At 34.6% G+C, this 12,656-nt stretch overlaps 1 protein-coding gene across 3 annotated transcripts in view; it reads right to left on the bottom strand.

Annotated features, from left to right (window-relative positions):
* Window positions 1-8,034: 8,034 nt before the first annotated feature.
* Window positions 8,035-12,656, bottom strand: part of B4GALT6 (beta-1,4-galactosyltransferase 6) — a 31,895-nt gene continuing 27,273 nt past the window's right edge. The window contains exons 9-10 of one of the 3 annotated variants that reach the window (XR_010883318.1): window positions 10,617-11,698; window positions 8,035-9,968 (exon numbers count right to left, since the gene is read on the bottom strand). Coding sequence is in view for 2 of the 3 variants with exons in the window: in XM_067290603.1 (XP_067146704.1) it covers window positions 11,551-11,698 (148 nt within the window). In the remaining variant the exon portion in view is untranslated. Of the gene's footprint in view, window positions 11,699-12,656 lie in introns of all 3 variants that reach the window. The other 2 variants (XM_067290603.1, XM_067290604.1) reach the window with 2 other exon arrangements.

Raw genomic sequence — 12,656 nt, 5'->3', positions numbered from 1 at the left:
AGCCTTCACAGACAACACAGAGAAATCTCTTGATTAAACATGCTACAGCCACAGAGAAATCCTCCTGAAATTTCTGATTTGAGAAGAAATTTATATTTCTCAAAACTGATATCTGTAGAGCATAATTCTTCAACAAAAGAGAGAAAAATTAAACAGAATAGACTTCTCTTCATAGAAAACAGATCCCTGAAGTTGAGTTAGGCAGTATTCACACTATTTCCACAAGCAATGATACAGCAGACATTTTCACAGACAAGGTTCATGTTTGTACAGGTTACTTATTTTCTCATTGTTTACTAAGTAAATAGTAAGAAAAAGCATGTTGAAAGTCATATGGGCTTTTTGATAAGCAGCTCCAGTTTAAAGGCCTTCATATAAAATCACTCATCCCATCAGTTTCCATTTGCTGACACTGAGGCTTCCCATTGACAGGCAAAATGGCTGTTCATTCTGTGTTTTTTGTTTTCTTAGCTGGCCTGGAATTTTTCTCCAAATCTGTACCACTGGTAAGTGTTTTAGAATTGAGGTCCTTCGTACTGATGTAGCCCAAGCTTTTTTTTTATTATTATTATTACTATATTTGGTGTAAATGATCATTCCATTTTATTGCAGTTATTTTGATTTTGCAGTACGTTTTGACTGTAGTTCTTTCCTGCTGCTCTTTTTCTGGCTCTTTTTTCTCCTCCCCTAGCCATTAATGGGAGGGCTTTCTGGTCAGATAAGAGGCACTTACTTATACAGACTCAGCAACCACATGAAAAAGGGTGCAAGACAAAGAGGGAAAAAATATATTCACTACACAAAGGCCTCAGGCCTGTTGAAAGGCAACTGCAATCCTTAAAACACAGTGAACAAACCCCTGTCATGAGGGATTTCAGGGCAGTTCTGGCAGGGTCATAGAGTCTAGCATTCTTTGGGGCTACCCAGCAGTTCTTTCCACATTGGTTTTAGATACACTGGCTGAAGAGATTCAGGCTGGAGTAACTCCTTTTCTTTTCTAATCCTCTCCCTTATTGCTCTACCTCATGCAAGTGAGCAGGAATCTCAACGCTCATTGACTTAAGCAAAGAATGGAGCCAAAGCTAGGATCTCATTACTCTCCCCCACACTTACAGAAGGCTCATTTATTCCAGAAAAGGAAGTAAGACATGCAGACTCTTCAGCCTGAAAGTCTCCTAGAACAGACTCATCCCTCTCTCCCCCTAGCTCCTCCTCCTCTCAAGTTCTGATGTTTGGGAAAAGGAGTACCTGACCAGTCTTTGTGAGGAAGTAGACAACTTCCATTGAGCTCTTGGGGTGGAAAAGCCAGGAAAATAGGTGTTGGCAATAGAGACCTCCTTGCCAATGCCTTCAAAAGAAACTTTAGCAAGGAGGCTGTGCAGTCCAGAAAAGAGCATGAAGAGTCAGGGCATACAGTCTGTACAGTTACACACAGATATATTCGTCTGATGCAGGACAGGTTTCCTGGCACAGAGAACATTCAATATATCACAGGCCTTAAGAGGGAATGTAGGAGAGGATTTTAGGTTTTTACCATTTGCATGATGATTCATTTTGCAATGATTAAATGGAGGTCAATCATCATCATTATGAGACCATCCCTGATGAGCACCTTCCACAAAAGCTCTGTTTTCCCACTTTTCATCTAAAGAATTAGATAACAGAAGGTCAAAATCCTGATTTAACTTGCTAACCACTGTTTGTGATGAGCATGTTGGGAGTGAAACTACAATAATCTCACATTTGAAGTATTTTTTTTGTACATTTTCGTCTCCTACCCCCAGCATAGTTGTCAAGGGCTGATGAGTCTGACCAAAATGGTGATAGGAGAGTCTGTATGTGGTGCTTATCAAGTTTACAGCACAATTAAGACAAGTCTTTGGCAACATAACCACATCAGAGGCTCTCAAATTGAAAGCTATGCTGTAATTGCCAATCTAAAATAAGGAGGAAGAGCTGCCAGATTTTTAAATATTCTTACTACTTTTGATGATTTAACTTTTCTGTTCATGATTTAGTTACAACTTTATCCTGGAGATGATGTGTAGATGAACCATCCCAATGGGAAAAGAAAAGGGTATTCTCATGCAAGATACAAATGCTTCCACAGCACACAGGACTATGCTCCTCCCTACAAGATTCTGACATCTTCCTCCCTGTTTATACTGCCTCCAACAACCTTCAGGCTACATTTTTACAGTATACAGTGATGTGGTTGAGGAAAAGAGAGTATATTCTGTTGATAAGATTCCCTACTGCTTCATTATGTCCCAACACTTATCTAACTTACAATACAAAAATTCTCCCTCTCTTCCTACCTGAAGGGCTCTGCTGATTCCGAGCATCCTCTTAATGTGAAAATTCTGGACTCAGTTTGGGGAAGTCCAGCTCCAAATGTTCCAATTAAATTATATAAAGCAGCTGCAGACGGATCTTGAGAACTATTAAATTCAAAGTAAATTACACCAACATAACGCATAAGAAAAGGGAAAGGCACTGGGAAGAGGCCAAAGAATTGAAAAAAAAACACTTTCACATTCTCTGCTATAAGATGCCATTTTTAGTCAGAGACAAAATAATCTGCTATTGAATTAATTACATTTTACTTGCCGTGAGGTGTCTTTTAACTATAATATGGTTGAAAAACTAAAACAAAGTTGTTTTATAATGCTTTATAGTCATTGCAAGCTCAAGAAAGTAGTTTAAAACTATCTTTTAATTCAATCATTCTTTCTCTTCAATTTAATTACAAAGGATTGTATTATTTTTTAGTATCAACTGACGAACCGCTGCATTATTCCCAGAAGAGTCAGGCAGACTCTTTCAGTTGTTTGAAACTAAAGACTCAGGTTGAGAATCCTACAGTTATTGGACACCTCTTTCAAAATGGATTTTCATTTGTTACAAGACTACAGCTTTAAAAAGGAAACATGGAATTATGTTGAACATATCACACAACACAACTGGTGGCCACTTGTGTCTCAAGGAGAAGGAACCAGCCAAAACAAGAAAATTTTGGGATAACAGCTTCTCTGTCAAGGAAAAAGCTTTATGTCTAAAATTAAAACAAATACAAATACACCACCACCACCAATAACTCCCAGATGTCTAAACATTGCCCTGACTTAAAAAAAAGTCATTGTATCATTTTAAATGAAGATGATTTCTTTTGAAATTGCCCTCAATTTGACTAAATACTAATATTTTCAAAACTCAGAGGTGACTTCTACTTATTTAAGAAGTATAATATGAAAGGAAATTGCAAAAAAGAAAAGTTAATGGGTATCAAAAATAAACATTCTTTTATGTATTTCTCTATTCAGCCAACATTCCACTCCCACACTCATCTCCCCGAGATATTTGCATAGTCCTACCCAAGACCTTTCCATGACTCTTAACAGTCTATTCTTGTGGATACCTAAGGGCTAAAGTTGATATACTGCAGGAATTTCAGTAGTGGCATCCAAGCCTCAGATGCACCTGTAGAACGTCCACAAAAAACTGTACATAAGTGGCTCTTTGGTATAGCAGAACAGTGGGCTGCAAGAAGCAACAGTGTTCTCAATGTGTCCTTAAAAGAGTAGCTAAGGTGAAGACTACATATATTCGCAGGAGAGGAAAACCACATCTGTTCATGTTGCCCTGCTTAAATAAAAATCCCTCCCAGCCCTCAGGTGAGGAGATAGCTTCACACATACTCTATCAGTGGAAACACATATAATTTTCTGTTAAGTGGGTGTTCAGTTTACTTAACTTAAAATCTAAGCTTAGAGGCTTTATATAAAGATACTGGGCTGAACAGCTGGATGCTTCATTGGAGCCTTAAAAAACATACTTAACATTTGATACAAAGAACAAAGTAACCTTAGGATGAGGTGTGGAAAAAGCATGTTAATACTAAATCAAAGAAGTGATTAACTTCAAGGTAGACAGAAATTTTTCTAGCCTTATTAGTTTGCAAACAATAGAATAATAACAATCGATTCCCAAAGCCTATACCAAAATATTACTGTTCTCAACTAAAGATATGTTTGTTTTTAGTTGAGAAAGTTTATTAGATAAATGGAAATTATCTAACAATGGTTAAACCATGACCAGGAAAAAAATAGAGATACTTGAATGCATCAAAAAAAAATCTCGTAGCTGACTATAGAGCATTTTTGAAGATGAAAATGGTGTTCTATGACTTCGTAGTTATCAGCTATATTAAAGCACAGATTTTATATAATGTACTGGAACAATGACATAAATAATACTCAGTTTTTCCTTTTTTTTTTTTGCATGCTATTTGAATAAAATGTGTTCAGAAGAAAATTCTGCAGCAAGAACTTAAAGTAGTGGTTTGTGCCTACTAAAATCAGGCACTAGCAACATTGTTGTCTGAGGATGACCTGATTGTAATATTAATATTATTTAACTTATTTCACAGAAATATAAAGTTTCAACCAAGAGATATACTAGAGAGACAGAATTCAACATTGGTTCTAGAATCACAAATTGGTTGGTGTTCAAAGGTCTACAGTTTCAAGCCAATACTAATGGCCTTAGATAGCAATGCTAGCATCTGTAAATCAAACAAAATCATCTGTTTGTTGAGGACAGAAGACCAACTAATGAATACAAACATCAGGGAACTCTGTAAGGCTACACTACAGGTTGACCTAGAGTAACTTCAAACAGTAGGTCTCAAATTTCAAATAGCTGACTGAAAAGAATATTTATATTGATAAATCGGTGTACTCAACTAAAGGAAGAAAACTATGGAAGGGAATCAAGGGAGTCGATCCTATTTACTAAGCATAATAAGTATATCATAGAATTTACACATTGTTTAATGAAGTAGTGAAGTTCTCCTTGTGTACACTCTCGTAGGAGGAAGTTCATTTCATTAACTCCAAGACTCTGCCAGGAGTCTATGAACAATAACATCAGCTTTTGGCTTACCTTCAAACCATGCAGAGTAGTAACATGGCAGGCAGCCATCTTCAGTGGTGATCATGGAAGTAGTAAATGCCAAGGCAAGCTCTGTGAGGCATCCATTATGCAGATAGACATAAGCCATTCCAGATCATTAGAGTTATTCATCATATTACTTAAGCTACACATCATCATTCAAGTTCAATTAAGTAGTGCACTTTTCTCAGGCTTTTAAACAAAATATAAAAATGCTTTCTTCTGCCATCACCTAGACAAACCAGTGAAAATGGAGAGTTCCACAAGCTCACAACTAAAGAACAATTTGTAACACAGATATACAAGATTGAGTTTGATACAGCCTTTTACTGAAAGGGACTGGGCCTGAACCCATTCCATCAATATGCTGATGTGAGTATTCATTTTCTTCCATATTTTCACTTGCAAAGAATAACCATATATGTGTAATCATCAATTAATAATTGCATGTGTTCAACCTACTTTTCAGTTTAAAATATTTTATTAATGCTTTTAGATGCACAATCTCAAAGCTCTGTAACAACATGCTCCTGAAAGACTCTAGTTACTAGCTTCCTCAATAACTTCCAGTGAGCTCTTAGATGCATTATTTATGAAAAGATTTTCCATTCTTCTGCCTCTACTTAAGCCTGTGGTTCTTTCCAAGACTATTTTGAGACACCTGAAGAACAGATGGACTACTCTCAGGTCTCCTGGAAAGAGGATGTTCCTACCTTTTCAGATCCAGCATTTTACAGCTGCATACAAAGTTTACTATTTAGATTTTTAAAGATAATGGAAGTGTGAACCGTTTTCTGAATGCTTGGATCCTCAGTTTAGAACAGAACAAAGTATAATAGACCTCTTTAATCTGCAGGGAACAGATAAATTGGTGAGATGAGAGTGGTCCAAACCTGGTATTAACTGGGACCAGATACAGGGTTTTGTACTCTTTGGGCTGCTCCCTTCCCGTTTACAGCATCAGTCCTTCCACATCATCTTTCAGAGCAGCAGCAGTCCAATTTTGTTTATTTACTGGACTGTGACAGATGCAGTGAGCACCAATAATTGAGCAGTTTACAACTGCTGCTTAAACAGACATTCTTCATCTTCTTGGGGATAAGGCAGCAAGCACATGGGTTAAATTTTGTTTCTGCCTCCCTGAAGTGGATAAGAGATGACATTCTTATTCTAGACAATAATGAAGGTTAATGCTGGACAGTCTTGCCCTCTATGTTAACTGAAATAAGAGAGTAAGGTAATGAATAAGAGAGGTGCAAGATTTACAAAAGGCAGGTAAATTGATTATACATCAAGAGAATTTTTAAGTCTATATTCCACACTGGAAATAAATTTAATCTAGGGTGTAAGAACTTCTCTAGGGTGTAAGAACTTCCTTTCCTAAAAATGAGCCTCAGTAGGCATCATATTTTGCTTAGCCCAATAAAGAACCAATAAAGAAAAGCTCAGTGTGGATAAGTGTGTTTGATAAGACAATAAATAATAAAATTTAAACGACATGTATGCTTTTAACAAAGGATATTTAACCACAGGAAAAAGTGTATGACAGGCAGTCACAGTCGTTCCATCACCACAAGAAGAGATATTTTCAAAGTTTTGTGGAGGTCAGATTAAATGTGATTAGAATGATTCCAGCCAGGCTTGTAAATAGATATCACTGTTTCATACTTCTCACTTGTCTTGTATTTGTTTCTTCTTTTCCAAGTGGTGTTCACAGCTAACGATGCTGGTAATTGACATTATACCATTGCTACTCTCCTCAGTCTCTTTTGTTACTCAACTACAGCAGTAGTTAGTGAGCCAGTGGAATAGAAACTGATATTAAACATGAAATTTTAGATTTGTAAATTAAAATTTCCATAAGTGATAAGAACTTAACTTCTGACTATTGCAATAGTATTAGCACTTGCACAACAGTTTTCATAGTAAAGCACTAACAGTAACTATTAAGTGGTTTATTGATTTTATTAACTTTAGAAAGAACATGTGTTGACTTTCTTTTCAACTACTCTTCTGAATAAAAGCATTCAGAGAAACACTTGTTTAGAGATGGCAAAAATGGATCAAGATTGGAACAAATGCACTAAAATGCTACTACTAAGATTCTGAGAACAAATCAAAATCTTCCATAAAGCTAATAAACTGCATTCCTTCTTGCAAAGGAGTGAACAGAATATATTTGAAAAGTGTCTCATAATAAGGAAAAGTACAGGAAATGCAAACTACCACTTAACATAATCTGTATCCCATAACATGGGACTAGTACTCAGGATGCCGCAAAGTAATAAATAATCTCATCTCCCAATTCAGCTTTTGAAGATATGGATGCAAAAGCAGCTTTCAATTGACAGCAAGGTTGAATATCATTTAAGGATGCCAAAGATGCTACACATTTGAAATCCCCCCTTTTCTGCTTCTTAATATACCATAACTGGTGACACTTTCAAGGAGTACCATATCCGATACAGCCAAAAGTATATGCAACAAAAACATACTTGTAGAAGTTTATTTGTGAATTATCATAGCATTCTGCAAGTACTCTTGCCCCCAGTTTAAGTACTCCCCAAAATTACTTGCACACCTCTAACCTTTAGACACTTCTGTAATAAATGAAAGATACAAAGAACAGGTAAAAAGAATAACTGATGATTCCTGAGAAAAATCAAGTCCTGATTTAATGTCAAGAGAAATAGGGATGAATCCTTCTATTTCACATTCTTTATATCCATATCGAAGGAAAACTACTTCCAAAGAAAATTAAGCATAGGGAAGAGCCATTAGAACATTCAATAGTAAGCATACCTTGGAAAAGTAGGCAAAAAAGTTGAGTCATTTAGACTAGAAAAATCAAAAGCTGAAGGTAGATGCAAAGCATATAAATACCAATAAAGGGAAAACACTAGTTAACTTAATGCTTTGATTCCATCACAGCCTAACCTGATGTATTTGCTGGCCAACTTCCCCTCCCTTTTGCTGTCACTTAAAGGAATTGGACACTAGGAAAGATAAGCACTTTGGTTATATACAAAATAAAATGAACATATGCCCTACAGAAAACCTCAGAATAAACAAACCAACACAATCTTTAGAACATTATATTTCAGAAAAGACAATGATAAAAAAGTACAAACATTTTCATGAACAACAAAACAAAACAAAAAACCCCTATGATAGTACACAGGAAATTCCCAGCATTTGTTTCAGTGCATTTTTCATTAAGCCTACCTTACATAACCTCTACAAATAAAATAATCTTAAGTACACTTCCTCTTGCTGATATGCAGCGTGTCATTTTAATATTTTTAAATAACTGGCTCCTTAGTAACCCACTATAACATAGCATTAGTAAACATAATGATAGAAAAATAGACCCGCAAGATTCAAAAAGAACATATATTTTGCACTTGTTTTTCAATATGATCTCTATTTCAAAATGGATTTTTTGTTTTATATTCTTCTTAAATTTAAAATACAGCAGGTGGGCTTAAAAGTGTCTTAGCTTATCAGCTAGATTCCACTGTCAATGTTTCTGTAACATTTTTACTTGTTAATTTGCAAGGCCTTCAGAATCTTGAAAAATACTTCCTCTGTCTTCTCCATGTTATCTCCTTGAAGAGAAGACGTACTTAATTTGCCTTGTCAGGAATGGAAAAGCCAATGTGTTTGGCTTCTCTCTATATTTTACAAGAATTATGAAAATATCAAAAGGAATGTGCACAACTCTTAGCTCTGCATCTCATTTATTTTGTTTGAAGGCACTGTCTATGTTAAAATTCACTACAGAATAGTACTGAGTTCAAGCAGGTAGTATACATACACTATTTTGGTGTAATTTAAGATGGCAACTTTTAAAATTTCCCAAAAAAGTGATAAAAGATATTTTGGTTAATATTTGGTTAACATTTCATAATTTAACATATGTCACCCTGGGGCTCTAATAGTTAAAATGTTAAAGATAACTGAGCTATATGTCATAATCCATTCACATATTGGTTTAAATCACATTTTTCTAAGACCACACATGATTAATCACTTAGACCTGTAAAGTTATATTAGTTCAGCTACAGCATATTAATGTGTAATATAGGATGTATATATGTATATATACATATATATATATACGCACTAGAATAAAAATTGCACATTAATTTCACAGAATGCCTCCCACATTCTTAACAAATGGGCACAAAAACATGCTTCAGAAAAAGGAACAGACCTACAATACTGAAAGACGTCCCATAATCAAAGGTGTGAAATTGTAAGTACTGAAAATCAGAAATCACTTCAAAATTACATCAGGGATTTAAAAATTATTAATTTCATCAGTTCTTAAAGAATTGTATTAGTCTGTTATGAAATAAGACCAATTTTATTTTGAGGATATAATTGTTCATACAGTATATTAACTATTTTGTATTTACCCATATGCCTCAGAATATTCTATACACTCAGTTATGGAAAAATATATCAGGAGGTAATGAAACCACTTAAGCATGCTTTTGAAGGATGTTTTGTTCACTTTATATTTACTTTTTTGTTATTTGCATTGCATTACATCATTGCTAAAGCATATTAGATAACTAATAGATTTTAAGGTCATTTCGATATGGTTTAAAATATACCTTACAATCTGCTCTTAACTACTTCAGTCAAATCATTACATTTTTATAAAATACTTGGGATGTCTAAAAATAAGCTATAACTTTACTTAAGAATGGCTAAGGGCAAAATTTACTGCTGGGATATCAAAGAAAAAAAGCTGTGTTTATGGCAAAAAACCCCTCAAATATACACAGCACCACACTATCTGTGGCAGTATTTCAGGAGACCAACACGTAGTAATGAGTTAAAGTTAGTATTCTTTGTCAACACTCTTACAGAACACTCTATTGATAAACAATCCTTATCACGTACTGCTTTCCGTTCTTCATGGGAGCAGAGGTCAGTCTTTGGTTCTTAAAGAGTTGAATTGTGACAAACAAAACAGTTCAGTAGTTCTTGGTCAATATCTTTGCCTTAACATAGAAAATAAACAATTCAGTCCACTTCCTTAGTATTAACAAGGGACGTATAAAAATATTAGGAAAAAATAATGCTTAGGAATGGAATCCTTTTAGGTAACATAACATTACAAGCAAACATAAAATCTGAAGATACGGTTTTCGTTCTAAACCAAGGAGAGAGCCTAATTGCTCATACATTTAACACCACAAAAATAGAGAAACAGACAGGACCTATCCTTGGTAGGTCTGTGCAACCTCAATCTCATTGAAAGTCATAGACTTGAGGATACTTAGTGCATCATAGAAGTATGCAGCACTCTACTAGAATAGGCCCTTAAAAAACTATATTAATATATTACAGGTGGAATTTTAAAAAGCACTTGGGATTGGCCTAATTTCAGTTCCACTATACCATCATAATCAGTGGAATAGTTTGACCAACACTGTGTGTTTCTGAAAATCCCACACTGCAAGCATTAGGACTATGTTTTATTCTTTTCTTAAAAATGTAACTTTAATATTCTTCCAATGAAGATACATTTTTGGCTCTTCTGATTTTGGAGGAATAAAAGTGCTGTTTACTAGGATAAAAAAAAGAAAAAAAAGAAAAGAAAAAGAGAGAGAGAGATAAAGAGAACAATACCAAAATACGGTACGCACCCAGACACATTGTTTTAGGCATTAAAATCCCTGACACTGACACCAGTGGCACACGTGGAAGCAGTTAGAGTTCCTGTAGATCATAATACACAACTACCACAGGATTTTCCATAATACACATGCAATATGCATATAAATATGATTTAGATGGTAGGCAGAGAATCGTAGGATCTTGCTGGCAATAAATAAAGTTAAAAGCTTTCTTGCAAGTTCATAGATGAAACTGATTCTTTTATATAGATATGCAGGAGGCCTAAAGCTCAAAACTAGTATAACAGTTTACAGTCATAGCTGGCCAACAATGAATATTTCCTTCATTTCACATAAGGTATAACCTTTTTTAAGCATACTTATATTTTACACTTGTTCTTTCATGCTAATAAAAACATTCCTATAGAATTCAAACAAGAACACACTCGAATACATACTGAAGCATAAAATATTGAGCAATTTAAAAGCAATGTACACACATTAATTTACATCACATATTTACAAAACATGGTTTAAAAAGGAACAAAAGCATTCATTTAAATACAGGGATGGGAAGAAGGGAGGGAGCAGTATAAAAAATTCCTGGAAGAGGAGGCCTCTCTCCCAACTTCCAGACAAGCTACAGGTCTTTTTCTGCAGTTTAGTTAATTGAGTGGTTAAGATAGAGAACACGGAGAACGAAGGCTTGGACAGTAGTTTCATGCTGTAAACATCTGAGTGGTAGCTGCTGGCTTTTCCTTCAGAACAAAATGCATGGTACATACAATCATTTTACTTCTCATCCCAAATATGCATCATCAAATGGTCAAAAATCCCTAATTCTAAGCTGCTGTTTGTTGTTGTTTTTTATTTATTTTTATTTTTTTATAGTGTCTGTAGTGTCTATTAGTAGCTTTCAGTATTAATGTTTACTTCAGTAGCGTAGCTTGTCATTCCATTTCCATCAATAGTCTCTAATGGGAGCAAGTTCTGGTATGAGATTTACAGTTATATTTTTATATAACCTACTGACAAATACTTTAGGAGTATATATTAAATTGTTCAACCCATCAATGTACTGACGTTCTCTGGAATACCTCAGAAGTTTGTATCTGCAGAGGGAGTTGGAAGGAGAAAACATGAGAAAGATTTGGAAGTAACAGTTTAACTGATGTTAAGGTATGACACTAACAGTCATTTCATTGTGAAATATTATATGCTTTAAATTTTGAAAGTATCTCTCAGTACTTAGAAATTACCAAGTTACCTACCTGAGCTTTAAAAGCCAGTTACTTTTTGCAAGAGGTGTTTTTTGGTTTTTTTTTTTGTACATCAGATTCTCACTTACATTTTATATTCACATACACAAGTTATGATAAGGACAGAAGATAATTAATGCATATATTTTTGTGGTTGCAAATGAAACCGATTTTAAAGGACATTCAATTTCTTCATCTTCTTTTGCTTTAATACATCACTACAGAGGTCAGAGAAGATTTAGGTGCCTTCACTGTGCATACCTGTATGTTTAAATGTCTGAATCTATTTTAATTTTAACCTTGTCTCCTACATTTGAAAACATCTAAATTTGAGTTGATTAAAAACCAAAATTTTATGTTATCAGATTACTGATATGTACACTTTAGTTTCAAGTCACATATGTATTTATTTCTAGCGTACATTATTTGTGTCTACTTTCTGCTTTATTCATAATTTTTAAATAAAGATGTTCTCAGAAAGAGACAGCCACTGATGACACAAGCAGTATTTCTAATTATCTTTAAACATTCACTATAAACCTTTTATTCTGTGTTATATGTTTTAACTTTTAGGTATATCTCAACTACTATATTCTGGCTGCTATTCTACTTTAGGGCAGCCAGAACCTACTGGCCAATTAAACTATTTTGCATCTTTGCAGCAAAAGAGAGGAATTTAGAAATAAAAAGGTCAGGTGAATGTAAACAGGACCTGTTTCTAAGAAAAGAAAGAAATATGATGGAAGAAACCAATTCTTGAGCTTTAAAGTCTCTTTTACACAGGCTGTACTGCTTCCTTTTGAAGAATGTC

This window comes from Apteryx mantelli, chromosome 2 (genome assembly GCF_036417845.1).
Source record: "Apteryx mantelli isolate bAptMan1 chromosome 2, bAptMan1.hap1, whole genome shotgun sequence".
Classification (NCBI taxonomy): domain Eukaryota; kingdom Metazoa; phylum Chordata; class Aves; order Apterygiformes; family Apterygidae; genus Apteryx; species Apteryx mantelli.
The sequence above is the reverse complement of the archived record's forward strand: the minus strand, read 5'-3'. Positions and strand labels throughout refer to the sequence as shown.